Raw genomic sequence first — 21,398 nt, forward strand, 5'->3', positions numbered from 1 at the left:
AAAATGTAGTTGAATTAAAATTAATAGAAGGTCTCGTAGGTACATCTACGGAACATTCTGTTTTTAACTTTTTCCGTAAATACATTTACGAAATTTGTACTAAACTGAATTAATTAGAATTTTTTCAACGCTCACTATATTTTTAACTTTTCCGTAAATGTTATTAGGTAAAAAATTAAATTTTATTAAAAAAAAATACTTTCGAATGTGTATCTATAAAAACAAAACATACTCTATTAAGATATTGCCTAACTTGACGGTATTCTAATTTATATATTTATATAGTATATAAATAATATATAAATAAACCCATTAAACCCATAAATAAATATTATAAATAAATAAATAACATATCAACGCATAGATACACCGTAGCAGATTCTCTCTTCACAAGTCCCTTCCCTCCCAAATCCTTGAATCGGAACCCTAATAACCCTAAAACACCAAAATCAAAAACCCCCCAACCATGGTGTGCATACGAAAAGCAACGGTCAACGACCTCCTCGCGATGCAAGCTTGCAATCTCTTCTGTCTCCCGGAGAATTACCAGATGAAGTATTACCTCTACCACATCCTCTCCTGGCCGCAGCTTCTTTACGTCGCCGAGGATTACAACGGCCGTATCGTCGGTTACGTCCTCGCGAAGATGGAAGAGGAGACCAATGAGTGTCATGGACATATTACGTCTCTTGCTGTTTTGAGAACTCATCGGAAACTTGGGATTGCTACTAAGCTTATGACCGCGGCGCAACACGCCATGGAACAGGTTTGTTATGAGTTTGTTGAGATTTGTTAGTTAGTTATATCGTGGTGTTTAGTTTGTTACAAGTTTGTTTTGTTTAGATTAGTTAGTTATATTACTGTGTTTAGTTTGTTATAAGTTTGTTTAGGTTAATTAGTTATCTTGCGGTGTTTAGTTACAACTTATGGGGGTGTGTTTTTGTTTGGATTGATTTATTTGAGCTTCTAGTTGCATAAATTGTGAGAATGTTTGGAATAACTTTAAAAAATACTTATGAGATTATTCATCTATTTTTAGGTTATTTTAAAAAAATCTCCAAGATAGTTTAAGAAAATAGTCTATAGCTTATTTTAAAACAATTTAATTTAGTTTTAGCTTTTGCTATAAAAATAACTTATGCATAAATGGTTATTATGATAAGCACTTGTTCAGTTGTGTTATATTGAGCTCATGGCAGGAACCTAAAATGCCATGGGATAGGTTTTACCGAATCTGTAACAAGTTTGTTTGGCTTAATTAGTTACATCACATCACTGTGTTCAGTTAGAACTTACTAGTTGTTACTATTGGAATTATTAGAGTGAGTTGAGAATTTGTGCCGGTAACTCTGTTATGGTTAGGTTATACTTAAGCTCATGAGCGCTGCTTAAAACGACATGAAATAAATTTCTTTCTGATTATGTTGCAAGTTTGTTAGTAGATAGTGAGTTGGTTTCATCGTTAGAGTTAGTTACAGCTTACATTACTTCACAGCAATTTGTTACTTGTTAGATTTTTTCAAAGTGGTCAATCTAGGATAGCAGGGCAGAGCGGCTGGGCTCAAAATTTGGATTGCGGTATCACGGCTATTTGATCAATTTTTGGACAAATTCAATGTTGTGAAACCCGTAAATCGGATTAGGACCGGGAGAAGGGTAGTAGTTCGTAACTCGGATAATCGTAACATGGATCGTAAGATCCTACCAAAATAGATGACCATAGATCGGAAAAGGATCGTAATACAAAACCGTAGGATCGTAACCTCAAACATAAAGATTAAAATTCAAAACTCAAACAATTCAACATGGAACTCAAACCGAAACAAATCACATAACTTGAAACAAAACAAATCAAATAAGTTCAAACAGAAGCAAATAACTTAATCCTAATGTAAAACTACTACTCTAGATATCTATGATATTATTCAATCCTAAATCAGGGAATATGATCTTCATTCTCATCAATTTCATCTTCAGCATGACCAAATGAGGGTGAAAAAAAAGAGGGAAACAAAACAAAGAGGTACTGATAGTATGGTGATAGAGAGGAAGATAATTTGATTTTATAGTGAGAGATGGAGGGAAATGTTTGTTCACTTGGAGGGAAAAATGTGTCCATAACTCTTCAACTGCTTGCTTCAAATTTAGAAAGATTTAGTTATTTATTAAAAATAAATAAATGAGACGGTGGGTGGAAGGTTAAGAAAGAAAGAAAGTTTTAACTATTTATTAAAAAAAAAAGAAAATGAGACGGTGGGTGGAAGGTTAAGAAAGAAAGTTAGTTTTAATTATTTATTAAAAAAAAAAAAAAATGAAACGTGGGTGGAAGGTTAAGAAAGAAAGTTAGTTTTAATTATTTATTAAAAAAAAAAGAAAATGAAACGTGGGTGGAAGGTCAAGAAAGAGGTTTAATTAAAAAAATAGGAAAATGAAAGGTGGCTTTTAATACGTGGCTTTTAATGAGTCTTGTGCAAAAAAAGGAAAAGGGAACGTGGCTGTGGCTTTTAATACAGTTCCCAAAAAAAAAAATGGGTTTCGTGACCCGACCCGGAACCTCCTCAAATTGGAACGCACGCCGTTCCTGCGATTCACCGCTCCAGCACGACGATCCGGCGCCGATCTTCTTCTCCGGCGATTCTGATCACGATTTTGCTCGGTCATCTATGGGTGAAGCGCAAACTCGTGCGATTCGGCGAGTTGACTCGCGATTTTGACAACACTGGACAAATTACATATAATAATTATTAACATATAGAGATGAGGGAGGACCGCATGATTTTTCTTTAGAACAACTGAAGTGCAAAAATAACGATGAAGGAAGGTTAAGGTTGAGTCCCAACTTAAATTTGATTGAAAATCCAAAATTACCCTTAAAATGTTTTACATTTAAGGGGTAATAGGGGATAAGGATAGCAGGCCAGAAATCACTCTGTGCCGCCATCCCACTTTTAACCTATAGCGGCCACTATAGTGTTCTGCACCGCTAAGGCTCTTCCCATAGCGGCTGGCCTCCACTCTGCTATCCCGCTATGGTGCCGCTATTGGCCGTTATTGACTATTTTGGTTTTAACCTTAATGGACAAATGTTACTTCCTCTGTCCCAAATTAGGAAGTACCCTTTTCCATTTTCTGTCTCAAGTTATTTGTTCCTTAAAAATACCAATGCATTGTTTATTAAAATGATCCATTAACATACTCTTGTTTATTATATTTAATTCATCCAACTGCCCCACTAAACTACTACGGGTATTTTAGCAAATGAAAATTCATTTTCTCATTAAAATCAACACAACTAATCATTATCTTAAAAATTGTGAAAAACTCCAATGAGATACCAAATTTGAGACAGAGGGAGTAGTAAGTTAGGGGTTATGTTTGTTTTCACCGTTCAGTTTTGGACATCTGGCTTAAGATTCCTTCTGTGTCTATTATCTCATCAACCGGGAAAATGCTTAGTATTATTGAGTGTCTTTAAGCAGATTGTTGAAATAAGTACATGATGAAAACACTTATCTCATAAGACATTATGTATATGCATAAGGTAAGAGATGATTTTAACTTATGAGGGAAGAAGATATTAGCTACAATACTCATAAATATTACAATATCATTTTTATACTTTTTCCTACAAGTGGTTTGCTAGAAAGTTCTCACTATCACAGATTCCTAGTACTACAATTCTACACGACAGGAGTTAGATTCATCAAGTTGTGTATAATAAGTGTCTTTTTGTAATGGGGCTTTGTGTAAACTTTAATATGGTTACTGTTATTGTGTATGACTCAGGTGTTTGGTGCTGAATACGTCTCACTGCATGTCAGGAAGAGTAACCGCGCAGCTTTTAACTTGTACACGGAGACCTTAGGGTACAAGATTCACGATGTGGAGGCCAAGTATTATGCTGATGGGGAGGATGCTTATGACATGAGGAAGCAACTCAAGGGGAAGCAGTTGCCTCAGCACCAGCATCAGCATCAGCATCATCACCACCACCACCACCATGGCGGTGGTTGTTGTTCTGGGGAGACCAAGGGGAATGCAAAAGCCACCTGATTGTGAGAGCAGTTTTCGCCCGTTTTGGTTGTGAAATTTGACATTGACAAGATGGTAATATGTGGACGAATAATGCTTTGTCACTTGTTGTAAGCTTATTTAGTTATGTTCACTATTTTTGTCTATTTAAATATCCGATTTTACTATTTTAGTGAATGAATGCACTGGATTATGGTTCATGACATGATGTTTTATTGAGCAGGGTTGCATTCAGACCTATCTGCTTTTATGTGTCATGTTTTATTTGGATATATTATGATGAAATTTTGAAGTTTTTAATTCTTGCTTAGTTTGTCATTGTGTTAGAGTAGTTCCTTGTGTCATCTTATGGTTGTTAGCATCAGTACTGTATTGTGTGACCTCAAGGTGCTGCAGAGCTCTATTTCAAATCATGTGTTAGTAGCAACTGAGATAGTGACATTTTGCAGCTAAAATTTTAAATAACAGTCTCTGTTGTGGTATCGCGATTCTTGATATTGGGGCTACGAAACGGTTTTGGCTACATCACAAATCAATACTTAAAACCTACATTGTATTACAGTCTTTTAATAAGTTGTTTGATCTATCTTTACAAAAGTCTATGAGCTAATAATCCAATTAGGTTAAGTTCTATTAAGAAAAACAATTCATTACCAACTATAAAAATTTAAAACAACTATACAAATTTAAAACAAATCAATACTACTAAGGGACATACTGGATTTAAATAAACATAATCAAAATAAGATATCAATAATAAAAAGAAAAGATTACAAAGATAAAAAGGACTATAAAAAGAAAAAATAAGGCCCATTAGTTACAAAGCCTAAATCTAGGAATGCCTTCTAAGTCAAGCAAAAAGTTCTTAGTTAAATCAGGATGTACACTATCAAACTAAGTGAAAGCCTTAGTTTTAAACCCTATATTAGTCAATAAATCAACATAAAAATCCATCTGAAGAGTACACGCACAACAAAAAAACCAACGATAATATTCGGGTTTGAGAAAACCTTTACCACTAAAGAGCAGTCAGTTTCAATCCACGGTTTAGACCAACCTCATTCCTTTACGATTTCAATAACCTTAACAGTCGCCAAAAGCTCTACAGCAACAGAATTTCCTTCATGGAGATAAGCACAAAAGCTTTCCATATGACCGACTTTTTCGTTTCTGAAAATACCGCCACAAGGGATTTCCATATGACCGACTTTGTCGTTTATGAAAATACCGCCACAAGAACTTGTCATAGGGGAACCTTTTGCGAGGCCGTCAACGTTACACTTTATCCATTCCACAGGGGAGGGGACCAAAACACTTCAATACACCTTTTTGGAGGCCGAGCATTAACTGCTATATCAAAAGCTTTAAGAACAAGGAAACTCTTCATGTCAGAATTTGAAACTTTAGATATGTTGCTGCTAGTTAGCTTGACTTGAGACACAATGGCCGACTTGAGACCTTCCCACGAAATTAACTTATCTTCAAACCTAGCCAAATTTCTAGTCTTCCAAATTTGATGGAACATGGTTGTGAAGCAAGATGAAACAGTGAGCTTTGCTTGAGGAGACCACTTTGCATTCAGAATAGAAAAACAGTCCTCTATCGAAACCAAATGAGGACTATACATCTTGCTGGATAACTAGTTCCAGAGCAATTTGGAAAAGGAGCACTCAAAGAAGATATGGTGAGCAGTTTCAGGAGCTTTCAAACAGATCAAACACATTGATGGAAAGGAGCAGCCCCGAGATTTCAAGTTATTATTAGAGGGAAGTTTATTATGTAAGTATCTCCAAACTAGCATATAATGAGAATGAGGAATAGAACAATCCCAAGGAAAGGAGGACCATGAAGCAGACACCATAGGTTTCAAAAATAAAATCATAGGCAACTTTGATAGAGAGCATACCATCAGCAGCACTAGTCCAGACAAGAGAATCTTCAGAGTCCATAAAGTGAGGAAAAATCTTGGTGATTAGAGGCAAAAGATTAGGGAAGACAGTTTGAATGTTTGCAGGAATTAGCTATGCACCATCAACCAACCAGTTACTAACTTTAGTGGAGAGATGACTATGATAGATATCAGAGATATTGTATTTCTGGACAAGAGATTCTCCCAGCCAATTGTCCATCCAAAAATTGACTTTAGTTCCTTTTTCAATAATCCATTGGCTATTACCTTTTGGCAGTGGAGTATTTGTCCTTAAAACTGTTCCAAAGGGAGGATTTAATAGAGTAGGTAATGAGGCCTTTGTTTCTCTTAACTCTGACAGCAAGGATATGAGCCCAATTGCACGCCTCATTCATAAAGTTCCAGCACAGATGCAAATTTGTTGCTTCATTGAAGGTTCTGATAGACTTTATGTCAAGACCTACTTCTTTAATACTCTTATAACAGGTTCTCCATTTCATAGTTACCAGCTTCCTTTTGTCCATATTCCCACTCCAAATAAAATTCCTCATCCACCTCTCAATGTCTTTGATAATGCTTATTGGCCAACCGTAGATAGAAAGGCAATGCACCAACATGCTCAAGATTAAGGTATAAATTATTTCTTTTTTGATAAACACTTTTAGAGAAGTTTTTTCAATGATATTATTTTTGCAGAAGTTAATGTTTGGATAAACAATTTAGAAGTGTATAAGAAATAAACTATTTAAAAGTTAACTTTGGCTCGATTGTTAAAGATTTAAAAAACTGATTTCTTTTAAAAGTGATTTTTATGATTTTTTTTAAATAGAATTTATTTTAATATATTTTCTATCTAATTTTAACCTTTAATAATATAAATTATATATTAAATAGTTAAACTTACATAGTTTAAAATATATATATATATATATATATATATATATATATATATATATATATATATATATATATATATATATATATAATTAAATTGTTATATAAACTTATTCAAAAATAACTTTAAATCACAACGACTTTTTAAATTTAAAAAATATTTTTTTACAAAAATCAGTTAAACCAATTTTTTAATTAAAGCAGTGATTTTAAAAAATTATAACATAAATATATAATACTATAAAAAGATATTTTTAAAACTGAAATAAAGGGCATTGGTTAATATGCATAAGGATTTTCCTTATGCACCATGCATAAGTCAATCTAAGCCATTGGATCATATTTTTAATCCAGTATTGAGTATTGAATACTGAGTATTGACTATTGAGTGGTGAGTATTGAGTAATAATTATAATTTGATCTAATGATCCAATGGTCAATAATACTCTATGCACGGTGCATAGATTTTTATCTATGCACCGTAACTGCACTCGAAATAAAGGGGTCGTCAATATGACAATTAAAAAGTGTGTTTCGAAAGTAAATTTTTAAAGAGGGACACTTGGGGGAAAATAATTATAGATAGGAGGGTGAATAGCAACCACTTGCTCAGCTGATAAGGACGGTGTAAATTTTAAGAATCACGGCGTGGGATTTCTTTATCAATACATATTTTACAATGTCAAGAAAGAAATGAACTTTGGAGTTGTGACACTGACAACTACATTCATATCATTATATAGGGCATGAGCTTGTATTTTGATAGATCAGCATAAACATTAGATCAAATCTCAACCGTTACACCAGTATTACTTTCATCGCACCTCAACATTTTCTGAAGAGGTAAAAATTGGTTGTTTCCCAAAAGCCGTGGAGGAAAAAATGTATCCAGCTTTGATAGATAATTTGGCACAACCACAATGTCAAGATTCACAGCACAAAAAAACTACCAACATTGAAAGAGAAAACAGAAGCAGAATAGAAGCTCAGACAAATATAAAAATACTGTTTTAAGGCATTTGGGGGATAAGACTTGATGAAGTCATAAATAACTCAAGATGAGCCACTATAGTTTATACAAAGCATCCAAACAATGACAGAAGTGTTTGTTATTGCATCATTTTCTTCCTCATAGTATTTGGTAAGACATAATGATGAAAGTGAACTACTCTTCTTTACCCTCCTTGTTTGCCCTGTCTTTCAGAAACCGCGAAAACCAATATGCAGAAGACTTCGGGTGTCTAGTGAGTCCATTTTTGTAGTCTACATAAACCAATCCAAAGCGTTTCGTATAACCTTGAGCCCATTCAAAGTTGTCCAGTAATGACCATGCAAAGTATCCTCTCACATCTGCTCCATCCCTGTGCATTCAAATGATAGACAAAACTTTAGACATGTTTGACTAAGATTCTAATTCTGCTTTCAAGTTCAAACACTTATACTAAGTTGTTTTTCCGGTGAAAACTGTTTTTGTAATGATGTGGAACTTGTGACTTTTATGTTTCCCTTGATTTTTTAATTATCTTTTCAAAATCCAGTATGGAGAAAGATAATGATAATTTTCAAAAGTTAATTTCCCACCAAACCAGCTTCTGACATTGTTCTAAACTTTCAAAAGTGAAAATCTTACTTTATAGCCTCCGCAACTGATGCAACGTATCCCTTGAAATACCGAACTCTCAGTTTGTCATCTAGCATCTCATGCAGTGGTAAGCTATCATTATCTTCATCATCCATACCTGTTAAGAGAGATGAGAACCATTTTATAAAGTTTCATTCCAGTCATACTTATATAAGAAGAGTGAGATATCAATCCCAAGATTCTCATGAAACAGAAAAACTCCATTCACGTATGCACACAACAGATTTGTGTTAGGATTCAATTGCGGGACATGGATCCTGAGTTCCACAACAATAATATATATTCTAATGCTGACACAGATCTTAAGTTGATAAGGACAAGAAAAGTCACGTACCGTTTTCTGTGACATATATTGGGGCAGGATATTTTTGTGATACGTAATTAATAACCTTCCGAAGACCCCAAGGAACAACATATAGCCACTCTGATGCTGCCTGTTATAAGCACATAGAATATAAAACTTGCATGTTTTGGTTTGTATATATACTACAAGAACAATGACAGAGACAATATATACCTTCTCACCAATGAGCTGGCCACCTTCCCATTCCACTGTGGACAAATAGCTCAATCATCAAGGAAAATTCATTTTGGATATATAGTTTAGAAAATGGTACAATATTCCAATTTATTACCGATTCTCTCCATCTCCTGTGCATTGTAGTAATGACTTTCTCCGGTGCATTCTGGCACATGTGAAATTAACCTTGTTGTATAGTGATTTAGACCAATAAAGTCCAAAGAATTCAAAAGAAATTTCTTATCCTCCTCTGAGAATTTAGGAAGCTGGTCTCCAAGTCGCTCACGCATAACTTCGGGATACTCTCCATGATACAATGGATGCAAGAACCTGGATTAAAAATATATTCTAACATAAGCATGAATCTTACACCAAGTTTGTATGTGTCCATACGCTTTCATACATTTATATTAAGCGAAGAATCGATGAAATTCTTATGAAAACTAATAATATAAAACAAACGTAGGAAACTACCAGCCAATCTGAAAATCTAGGCGTCTTGCAGCAGCAGATTTATCTTCAATCGTATCAGAGTTAGGCTCAGCCCATTCACAGTCTGCCACCAGTCCTATTCGTCCCCCTTGTTTATCCTGGAACATTTAAACAACATCTTAAAGAGAATAAAATTTTACCTCACCTATTGTGCAAGCCTTTTAAGTTTGACTGTTTACTTCTACTTTTCTTTCAAATATTTAAACTATGCACGCAAAGTTATTAACGAGAGTACATACTATAGGAGGATTGCAAATATTTTCTTAGAGCAGCAGACAGCAGAAAACTATAACAGGCTAACCAAAATAAATACAATCAAACAAGAAAAAACAAGTATAGCTTTTGACCTTGTACTTGATTCGGTAAATGGAAACAGCTGCTGCATGGGCTAAGATTTGATGATGTGCTGCCAAGTATGGCTCTACTGATCTATTTTCATATCTTCCAGGAGCAAAGATTCCAGCATCATATCCATTAACTGCAGTTTGAAGGGGCTCGTTGATAGTAATCCAGTTTTTCACTCTATCACCAAAACTTGCAAAGCAAGTATCTGCATAGAGTGCAAAATATTCTCTGCCACACGCCACATAGATATATGAACGCACCATTCAGTAACAGATATGATTTTCTTATTACTTTCTTATTATTCGAAAAGAAATAAATAACAAAATGAAAAAAATAATAATCACTTAGTAAATACCCACACGATTTTTTTATTCAACCATCCTCCCATTGACTCATCAAGATGCAGCGGAAGATCCCAATGGTACAAAGTTACAAAAGGTTGAATACCTGCTTGAAATTAGGAACTTAATATATATGGCTGATAGAAGACATAAAAAGTAAGGTAAAGTAGTTTTACACAGACAATACCTCTTTCAAGAAGAGCATTAATAATGTTGTTGTAAAATGTTATCCCTTCATCATTGACTTTGGTGCCTAAGCCATCTACACCCATAAACCATTACAGTACAATAAAATAAAATTCAAAGATTCTCTAATCCTCTGTAACAATACAAACAAACCAAACAAATTATTGTAAAATGCACTAGCCTTGAAAATAAAATCAATAGTGGTACACAAAGAAAAACTATCTTGAAAGACTCATTCGAAGTAAAATGCACTAGCCAGTAGCACATATTAACCTCTCCAGTAAGAGGAGTATAATTTTCAAAACAGAAGCGAGAGGACTGTAATTTATGCATCGAGGAGGAAAGCATAATATACTCATTAAACTATGTTAAACATTGTTAATTATGCTCAAGACATAAAAGTAAGTTCGAGAAATAAAAATTAACTTTAGAATTATTTCAAGAATGCACTTAACTAAACTATTGATTAGAAAATAATATATTGCAATTTAATAGTTGGATCTTCCTTGGACTGACACACAGAAACTTCATAGCATCAAGTTGTAGACAGAAACAATATAAAACAGGAATATGAATGTGAACAACTTAGCATCTGTAAATTATCTTTTTCTTGCTTTACCATGAGATCATATGGAGAACATATGTATTTAGAATTCATCACTAATAAAACCTACCAGGGAAAATACGAGACCAGGAAAGTGAAAATCTGTAAGCGCTAAAACCCAACTTGGCTATAAGATCAATATCTTCCTGTTAACATAATTACATCAAGAAAGTTAAAATTTGAAATTTATGTACATGGCATGATCTTGACAGTAAACAGAAATAATAGTAAGATACAAACGAATAAATTTAAATATCTCTTCACAATTTCATGCATAAAAATAGACTCAATGACATTCCCTAGTGTTTGGCTTGAGAGAGAAAACTTAAACAAAAGTAAAACTGGGAAAAAAAAGAAAACCAGTCCCTTGAAAAGAAACATTGCATATGAAGTGTATTAAGTTCTAGCACAACATCAACCCAGAAAGACAATATATACAACCACAAAAATCATTCCTCACTTGGTAGAATCAGCTACATAGATTAAACGGCGTCATATATGAAGATAATATTTAAGCAAAAGGCTAATGCTAGACCATTCATATTGGAAATATTTAAGCAAGAGATAGACGGACATCAAAAACATTAAATATACAGAAAGATATTACTGACCAAATACCGATGATAATGATCTACTGCTACATCACCATTGCTTTTGTCAAGTATTTTTCCTACCAAAACAACAAGCACATAGAAAGTAATGAAGCATCAAGAAGCACCAATTGAGAAAATGGATAGTGAAGGGTCTGACAGTTTTTTAATGAGGAAACAGTTCTCATACCTTCTGTGTGGGTAAAGGCATCCCATATACAAGGACCTCTACCACCCTCGTTGCTAGCACCTTCTATCTAGAAATAAGCAAAAAACTGCTAAATATTTGATTGAACAAGTTTCCCTTCTGTTATAAATATCTCAGTAACTATCTGATTATATTTCATTCTATTAACACTTTGTCAAAATGCATTGATCCAAGCAATAAAAAGGGAATGTTATTTCTAAATGAACGACTGTCAACTCACGAATTCATAATTAACCCATCTTCCATGTTGATTACAAATGATAAAAGAGTTTGAAACCAAATGAACTCATTTATAAATTTGAATCTGTTGTTTATTTTTACAAAAGTATAAGATCAACAGAACAACTTAACATAAAAGTTAGAAACAAACAAAGCAACCTGTGGATAGGTTAGAAAAATACAGAATAGATCATCTAAGTTATGTTATATGTATCTTTGATGCAAGCTAAAAAATAAAAAGAAACAAGACAAATATAGTAAATAAAATGCAGAATAGTTATGTTCCACTAAAGCCGCTGTAACAAAAAGAAAGCAAAATCAAAGAAATAGAGGCAAACTCAAATCTACATTTTTTCACAACAGTAATCTTTGAGTTTTGTAATCAATATTCTCCAGTTGAGATCCTTGAACTCACGCGCTCAATATTTTTCATAACCTGACAACAGGAATCCATGGTGTGTTTGGTTTTGCGGTGATGAAAACTGATTTTGAATGAACTCATTCCATAAAATTGATTCTGACTAAAAGTGAGTTGAAGTGATAAATTTCTTTGTAAAACCCACTAACTAAAAGCGATTTGTGTGTTTGAATTGGCGGTGGACAAAATTGATTCTAGTAGAATTGAGTTTGGTATAATTGATTTTATCGGAATTGAGTTTAGCAAAATTGATTTATGTTTGGATACATTTATGTAAAAGTGAGTTGAACAATAAATTACAGTGTAAAAAATCATCCCGAATCAATTTTGGAGGTAGAAGCTACAAATTGTAGCTTCAAGTAGAATCAATTCTTGAGACAGAATCAATTCTACTTTTTCCTAACCAAACATCTTAATATCACTCAGAATCAATTTTACTCCTCTAGAATTGCTTTTGACGTTTTCAAAAGTCAAACCAAACATGCACTTAGACACATTAATACAAAAGTGAGTTGAATAATAAATTTAAGTGTAAACGTCACGTTTAAACTCAAAAACTACAATTCCTAACTTCAAGTAGAATCAATTCTAGAGGTGATAATCAACTCTACTTTAAATAAACAAAACACGTCAAAAGCAATTCTACACCTCTAGAATTGACTTTGCCTCTTTCAAAATGGAAACCAAACATGTAGGAATGCCTCAACCAGGAATCCATTTTCTCCATTTCACCCTAAACTATCACCATCACACCACCACTATCATGCTCCCACTGTAGCACGGACACTCCGGAAAAATGATATTTCCGTGTCCGAAACCGACATTAACACTTGTGATCACTAATTTATTCTTTTTTTTTCAAATTATTACCGATATCGACTCGTCAGTGTCGTGTTTCCGGTGTCAGTGTTTGATAGGTGGCTCCTATTTGGTCACGAACTAAGGAAATATAACAAATAAGTCTCAGATTTCACATTAGCGAAGATGACTAACTTGATAGATTGATATTACATTTCTTTAGTTCAGATGCCAAATCATGAAAACGAAATTGGTAGTTTAGCAATGAAATTGAAGGTTTACCGAATAATCAACGAGAGAAAGATCAAAGAGAGTAAAAAAAAAAAAGCAACGAAATGAAGAAAGTGAATCTGCATTGATGGCGTAGAAGATGATGCCAAACCTGATAAGCGGAGGTGGCGACTCCGAAGACGAAGTCGGAAGGGAAGTCAGTACGCGAAACTTGTCCATTTTCATAACCGTTTTCTCTCAGAAACTCTTCTTTCTTCACCATTCTCAACTCGCTCACTCACTCACTCACTCACCTACTTTCCACTTCCTCTCTTTCTTTCTTCACTGATCGCACTGGTTAGAGATTGGAGAGAAAAATATAGTAATTTTTAAATTACTGTTCAGCGACATTTTTGCTGACACGTGGACCAATTGTAGGCTGCCATATAGTATATAATATTTGAGTCACGTTACTTTCATTTCTACAACCACGTCATTCATTGGGTTGGTGGAAATGCGGATTTTTTAATGAAATGTGTCCTTTTCCTCTCAAAAGTAAATTGATTGTCATTATTCTATAATGTTATGGATTTTTTTTCTATCTCTTAAAGAATCCCTAAATTTTGTTTGTTGGAACAAAATTTTACATTTTATGAAAATGAATTTCTCTCATTAACGTGTCTTTGAATTTACTTATAGAACTAATTTTAATAGAATAGTTGAATTTCATGTGTGTGAAAGTTCTACTAAAATTTCAAATTAAATAGGAATTGAAAAATGTTGGGTTTATAAGAGATGATGAATACTTTCGATAGATATGTGGTGTCAAAGTCTCTTGTAATCATAAAGAACTTTGTTCTCCGGACTTCTCCAACAAGATTTTAACAGAATTAAGTTTAACATAATTGTTATTTGTTTGTTTACATTTATGTAAAAACGAGTTGAACAATAAATTTCAAAGTAAAAATCACATTTAAGTTCAAAAACTATAAATTCTAATTTTAGATAGAATCAATTCTAGTTTAAAATAATCATACACCTCAAAATCACTCAAAAATTAATTTTACACATTTGAAATTGTTTTTCATATCACAAAAGATAAATCAAACATAGGTTGATAAATTTTGAAAAAACATTCATTCAACCTTCCTTGCAAATGTCAAATAAATGTATCAAAAAGAACGAAATGAAAAATGAAGGGGATATGTTGAAATTAGCAGTTAGTTTGGATGGGATTAGGAATTGTATTTACATTTTATGTATTAGGTGGCTTAAAAGTTAGATGGATTTAGAGTAGTGAATGGTGAAATTTGATGATTTTGATAAAGTGAGGGTTTGAAAGAAATCAAAGATTTGAATTCGAAATTGGTTAAATATTTTAACATTTTTCTTTTTAGGTGTTTGGATTACTATGAGAGCATCTCACAATCTTTAGATTTAGGGAAAGAATGAAAAGAAGAAGAAAAATGGTTTGGTTGGTAATCAGAGAAGGGAAAAGTTCTAGATTTTTTGTCTAATTTTTCTCGAGAATTTCTTACCCTATCCCATGGATCTCTCACCCACCACTGATTTATCAAAATTGTCTCCCTGTTTCCGTAGATGTACCTCCAGAAGCATTTTTTTGTTTAACATTGTTTTGTTTTGTAGATGTACATACAAAAGCTTTTGTAGATGAATCTACGAAAGCATTTGATGTTATATTCGCACCAGACTCTTCCTCTCCTCATTCTTCACTTTCTCATTTCAAGACTCTCACTTTCTCTCAAACCCAAAAATCAAACTTCCAAACAAGTTCATTTGTTCCTCTCGAGTTCGGCCGATAACGTCAATATCAACTAGCAACACATTCCAACAAGTTCCAAACTATATTTAATCGGTAAGTTTTTGACATTTCGAGTTATTCTAGAGTTTTTTAAAAATAGAGATTGAATTCGTTTTTTAGGTGTAGGAATATGGTATATGGTGGGAGAACAAATTTTTTATTTTGTTATTTCGCAAAACATGTTGCGGTAAGCAAGAGTCGCCACCGACTTTTATTTTATCCAATTAGGAAAGACAAAAAGAATAGGAAAGACCTTTTTTAAATATTTTGAGTTCAAAGGGTAGGTTATACAAAGGGAAGGTGTTAGCACCCTTTGTATCCATGGTTATCCATGAGCTCTTAATTGCTTAGCTCGCTTATTTTTGTTTGATTTATTTGAAAATGTGTAGTGTGTGTATAAATTTTTTTTAAAAGATCTTTAACTTTGTAATGATCCTCGTGTGAATGTATACAAAGTGTAGTCTTTGAAAATATTTTGAAATATGAGGTGTGAAAAGCATTTTGAATGTTTTGAGTTGAGTAAGCAATAAGGAGTTACCTACCCTAAGTTTGTAAGGTCTTTTTTGTTCTTAAAGTATTTCCTTGAGTGATAGTACTATTCATACCATTAGTGGGTAGGTAGTCCTATCTATTGGATGTGAGAGGACATCGAAGGGTCGTCGAATGGTCATAGAAGGAAACATGTGAAGATACCTTAGCATTTCGAAGGGATTATCATAATTTAATCGAAGCGTCATCGAGGGAAAAGATTATTTTCTCGTAGGCAATTCTAAGGGACTATGATCTTTATATCGGAGGGACCACGGTGATTTGAATCGAAGGCAACATTTGCTAAAGGTATCCTCTATTAGAACAAGATTTGTTCTGATCAATATTTTATGTTTTCATGATAACATTATATATGAATTTTGTATAAGATAATGTGGTACTCTAATCCTTTGCATTTTCTATTTCAGGAAATATATAAAGAGTATGCACAAATTAGCGCTCAGAAGCTATGACTCAAAAGGTTCTAGATGGCTACATCAGAACATGCTCTGGTAAGACATCAGAAGATGGTCAAGCAGAATCAGAACATGAACTATGAAGCATCAGAAGAACATGAAGTCAGAAGCAGAAGCACTGAAGTTCTTATTGGTATCACGCTAAAGCTCTTCAAAGTTAGAAGACAAGAAGATGATCTGCACCAAGCTGTTTGACTCTGATATTCAAACGTTGTATCTACAAATATGAGTTCAGAATCAAGTACAAGATGACAGGCTATTAAGTCTAATCTCTGTCTGACAAAAGAAACGTTAGAAGCTACAAAAGGCAAAGTCAGTAAAAGCAGTAAAAGCGTGGCTCGAGGTAGTTGACAAAAGTGTGAAACATTAAATGCAACATTGTACTATTCATGCAAAGCATTAAATGCAACCCAACGGTCATCTTCTCAAAACGCCAATAAATTGAAGTTCTGATCAGAAGCAGCAATAGAGAACTCTTGCGCAAAATACCAAAACACTGTCAAATTCAAATCTCACAAACTTCATCTTCAACCTCACAAACTCTTGTAATATTTAGTGAGTGTTAAGCTTATAAATTAAGAGAAATATCACAGTTGTGATTATAGCTTTATAAGAAGCAAATTCTACTCTTGTAAACATTTATTTTACATTGATTGTAAAAGGTTCCTAGAGTGATCAAGTTGTGATCTGTAGACTCTAGAAGACTTAGAAGTTTTCTAAGTGGTGATTTCCTAGAGTGATCAAGTTGTGATTTGTAGACTCTAGAAGACTTAGAAGTTTTCTAATTGGATAACCATTGTAATCAGTTTGATTAGTGGATTAAATCCTCAGTTGAGGTAAATCACTCTAAGGGGGTGGACTGGAGTAGTTTCGTTAACAACGAACCATACCTCTAATGACATCGACCCATGCTGTCCCCTTTTTAGTTACTTCTGGTATATCTCCTTAACCAGCCACTTCAGTGATAACTTCAAGTGTATCCCCCGGTTGTTAGGGGTGTTCAAATCCAAACCAATCCAAATAAAAACCGCAAACCGATCCAAAAAAACCGAAAACCGCAAAAAACCGAAGTTTATTGGATGTGTTTGGATGCCATTTTGTGAGAATCGCACGGTTCGGATCGGATTTCGGATTAATTTTCAAAATCGATCCAAACCAAACCAAACCGCATGTATATGTATTTTGTACTTATTTATTTTTGATTAGTATGATATGTTACATAAATTTATTATTATATGATAATTAATTTTTTATCTTATCTATTAGCTTAATTTAATCTATTTATTTTTATTATTTCTAGGGGTGTAATCGGATCGGTTTGGACCGGTTTTTGGTCAAAAAAAGTCCGAACCAATAATATCTTCACCGATTTAGTTTGATTCGGTTTTTAACATTTTTCAAAAATGGAACCGAACCAAACTAATCGGTTTGGTTCGATTTGGGTTGGTTCGGTTGATTGGTTTTTAATATTTTTTTCAAACATTATATTCATCTATGTAATTTCCAATATTGTATTTTTCGGTATATTTTATGCTATTAATTTTTTAAAATAATATATTTCATGTTATGTATTTCATGCTCTAATTTTTCAAACAACTTACAAGTTACACTTAATCCATATATGACACAATGACATAGTTTTATTGCATAATGAAATAAATTCACTATAAAAGTTGAATCTTGACATCGGAATGTTGGAAATAGATTTAAAAGTTTAACAAATAGAACACAGAAAAAAAACACACATCAATTAACATGTTTCCGCCTTAAATATACATAAAAACTATTTTGTAACAAGACTAGGAGTTTTGTTGAAGAAGAAATCAGAAAGGTAAAAACAGATATGAAAATTAACGAAGAGAATTTGAACCCGAAGAAGGATACCATAACATATCATAGTGGAGATAGTGAGAGCAACATTTGAGGTAGACAACTAGAGAAGTAGTTTAGTGAAAGCAAGTTTTTGTGACTTATGATTTTTACTTTATATGTTTTGGAGTTAAGTTCCAAATGCGTATTTTGCTTAAAGGAAGAAAGTGAAAACACAGATGGAGAATGGTTGGAAAGGTACAAAATTTGAGCTTAATGAAGGGTGAAATAAAGGATTTAGAGCGTAATTATTTCCATTGGTTCGGTTCATCGGTTTGGCGGTTCCTAAAAACTAAAACTGAGAACCGAACCAAACCACATCGGTTTTTATTAGTTTGGTTCGGTTTTAGAACCGTACCATAGACAGTCGGTTTTATTTCAGTTTGAATTGGTTTGGATTGTCGGTTTAATTGATTTTTTCTGATCCGCTTACACCCCTAGTTATTTCAACTATAATCGATCATTTTCATTTTATAATATTAACTTTTAATATACTATATGATATATATTATATCAAATTTATGATTTATTAGTATTTTTATAATATTAATAAAAATATAATTTGTAATTTGAATATCCAAAAACCGATCCAAATTAAACCGCATTAAATTGGATCGGATCGAATTGGATTTTTTTAATATATCATCCAAAATCGAACCAAACCGCAAGTAAATTTATTTTTGGATCGGATGAATTTTTGCCTTAAAACCGATCCAAACCAAACCGCGAACACCCCTACCGGTCGTTGAGGAGTACTTTCCCTATTGTGGATAACCGTTCCTTCAAAATGAGCATCCAGTCCTTCAAACCTAGTCCCTGAGTGAGGAATAAAGACCTTTAGCCCCGCCGGAGGTGTTGCGGTCACCTGTTTCTTTGGTCGACCACGAGCTTTCCCCATTGTTGCTACCAAACCCATTAGCCCTAGACCATGAAATCACCCCTAATTCTCAACAAGGTCCCTGATTCTAGAATCAGGAGTTTAAACCGAAATCAGGAAGAAGGATAACCCCAAGGTGGACTCCCCTGAATTAGTAAAGTTGTTCGCCGGAAATCGCTTTATGTATCACCGGAAATCGCCCCTTACTCCTTTTTATATATAAAACAATATTTACCCACTTAAAATACACAATAAAATTTATAAGTTTAAAAAAAAACAATAAAATTGTAATAAAAAATATTAAAGAAAAAAATATAGTGAATAAAATGTAAATAATAATTCTGTTGTAATCAAAAAAATTATCGCTTACTATAGAAAATATACATAAATAAATGTACAAAATCGTATTAAAAACATCAAAGAAATTAAATAAAAAATAAATTAGTTTAAAATTAAGAATAATATTTTTTATTAAAAAGTATGTTTTATTTAAGAAATATTTAAAACCATAATTCATTAATTACTTTAGTTGAATATAATAAAAGTTAATATAAAGAAAATACAAAAGTTGAGATTATTTTAAAAAAGAAACTATTTTTTATTAATAATCAATAATTTTTTAGAAGTATTTACGAATTCTAATTTTTTTATTTTTTAAATATTTAGAAAATCATTATTTATTTATTACCAAAAATAGAGGAAACTATCTTTAGAAAGAATCACGTGAATGATGAGTTCAAAAGAAGCCAATTAATAACTATTATATCAAAATACAATCAATGGTTATAAATAAACTTAACAACTAGTGTAAAATTGTTGGTGTAATTTGATCTCATATATATATATATATATATATATATATATATATATATATATATATATATATATATATATATATATATATATATATATATATATATATATATATATATATATATATATATATATATATATATATATATATATAGGGCATATCATATGAGAATGACATATTTATATGAGAATGTGAGAATGAATCTGAACCATTGGATTTTAAAATAAATGGTAGAGATTATGAGTGAATCTTTTTTTTCTCTCTCCTACCTCATTTATTTCAAAATGTAGGAGAGAGAAAAAAAAGATTCACCCATAATCTCCACCATTTATTTTAAAATCCAATGGTTCAGATTTATTCTCGCATTCTCATATAAATATGGCATCTCATAAGATATGCCCTCTATATATATATATATATATATATATATATATATATATATATATATATATATATATATATATATATATATATATATATATATATATATATATATATATATATATATATATATATATATATATACTTAAGATGTAAAATCTAGGTTGTACAAAGTTTAATTTCTTTATATATATTTTAAAAGTAATCATTTTTATTACTCTAATTAATTAAAAAAAAGTATTATTTAAAGTGTTATATTATTCTTGTCCAAAAATAAATAAAGTGTCATATTATTAGAAAATGTTAATATATCTAAATAATCATTAATTTCTAACAATTTAAAAAAAGTATACAATATATTTATTCTAATTCTTTTAAATATATTACTATATATATATTGGTAAAAAAATTGTTTTTTACTAAATTAAGTAAAAGTATTTTTTAATTTTTCCATAACAATTTAATTAGTTAGTATGGTCAAGAGTGAATCTCATCTTATGTTAGAAATTAATAAAAAATATGCTTTATATTTAAATTTTATATATCAATAATATGGTCATGTAATTTAGACAATAGATAAGTCAATTAGTTCATTTTTAAGATTGATTGACTTAGAAAATAACCTAGCAAGATAATATGATATAGATAATACATATAAAGTTTGAGATTAATCTGTAATGATTTACTATGTCATTGATTGTACTTTAATCTAACGATTATTAAATGACCTCTTCTGGACTCATCATTCACATGATTATTTCTAAAAATAGTTTCATCTATGTTTGATAATAAATAAATAAAATGATCTTATAAATATTTAATAAATAATAAAATTAAAATTCTTAAATACTTCTAAATATTTATGGCTTATTAATAAGAAATGAGGAGGAATATATTTATTTCAAGAGTAAGTTATTATAAATATGGAGGGAGAAAACTATTACTTATTATTTTCAACAATTATATTAAAAATATTAATGATCAAGATGTGGAGTAAGTTATAACAACTTACTCTTGGAGTAAATATATCCCTCCTCATACAAAATAGCTCCTTATTTATAAAATAATCTCAACTTTTGTATTTTATTTATATTAACTATTATTTTATTCAACTAAAGTATATAATGGATTATAATTTTAAATATTTCTTAAAAAAACCATTTTTTTAATAAAATAATTTTTAATAAAACTTATAAGTTTTTAAATAAAATTTAAAAATTGTA

At 31.8% G+C, this 21,398-nt stretch overlaps 2 protein-coding genes across 2 annotated transcripts; one reads left to right on the plus strand and one right to left on the minus strand.

The window, feature by feature from the left end:
• Positions 1-352: 352 nt before the first annotated feature.
• Positions 353-4,332, plus strand: LOC131593219 (N-terminal acetyltransferase A complex catalytic subunit NAA10-like). Its single transcript, XM_058865498.1, has 2 exons — positions 353-766; positions 3,787-4,332. The coding sequence occupies exons 1-2, from the start codon at positions 467-469 to the stop codon at positions 4,051-4,053; spliced, it is 567 nt and encodes a 188-aa protein (XP_058721481.1). The 5' UTR covers positions 353-466; the 3' UTR covers positions 4,054-4,332.
• Positions 4,333-7,830: 3,498 nt separating this feature from the next.
• LOC131593220 (beta-glucosidase 42-like) lies at positions 7,831-13,754 on the minus strand. The gene is made up of 13 exons (XM_058865499.1): positions 13,581-13,754; positions 11,746-11,812; positions 11,577-11,635; positions 11,036-11,111; positions 10,363-10,437; positions 10,194-10,281; positions 9,837-10,062; positions 9,472-9,587; positions 9,113-9,327; positions 8,995-9,029; positions 8,812-8,911; positions 8,466-8,574; positions 7,831-8,196 (listed from the first exon to the last, which is right to left on the minus strand). Exons 1-13 carry the CDS (start codon positions 13,689-13,691, stop codon positions 8,001-8,003), a joined length of 1,473 nt encoding a protein of 490 aa, XP_058721482.1. The 5' UTR covers positions 13,692-13,754; the 3' UTR covers positions 7,831-8,000.
• Between the last annotated feature and the right edge of the window lie 7,644 nt (positions 13,755-21,398).

This window comes from Vicia villosa, linkage group LG3 (assembly GCF_029867415.1).
Source record: "Vicia villosa cultivar HV-30 ecotype Madison, WI linkage group LG3, Vvil1.0, whole genome shotgun sequence".
Classification (NCBI taxonomy): Eukaryota; Viridiplantae; Streptophyta; class Magnoliopsida; order Fabales; family Fabaceae; genus Vicia; species Vicia villosa.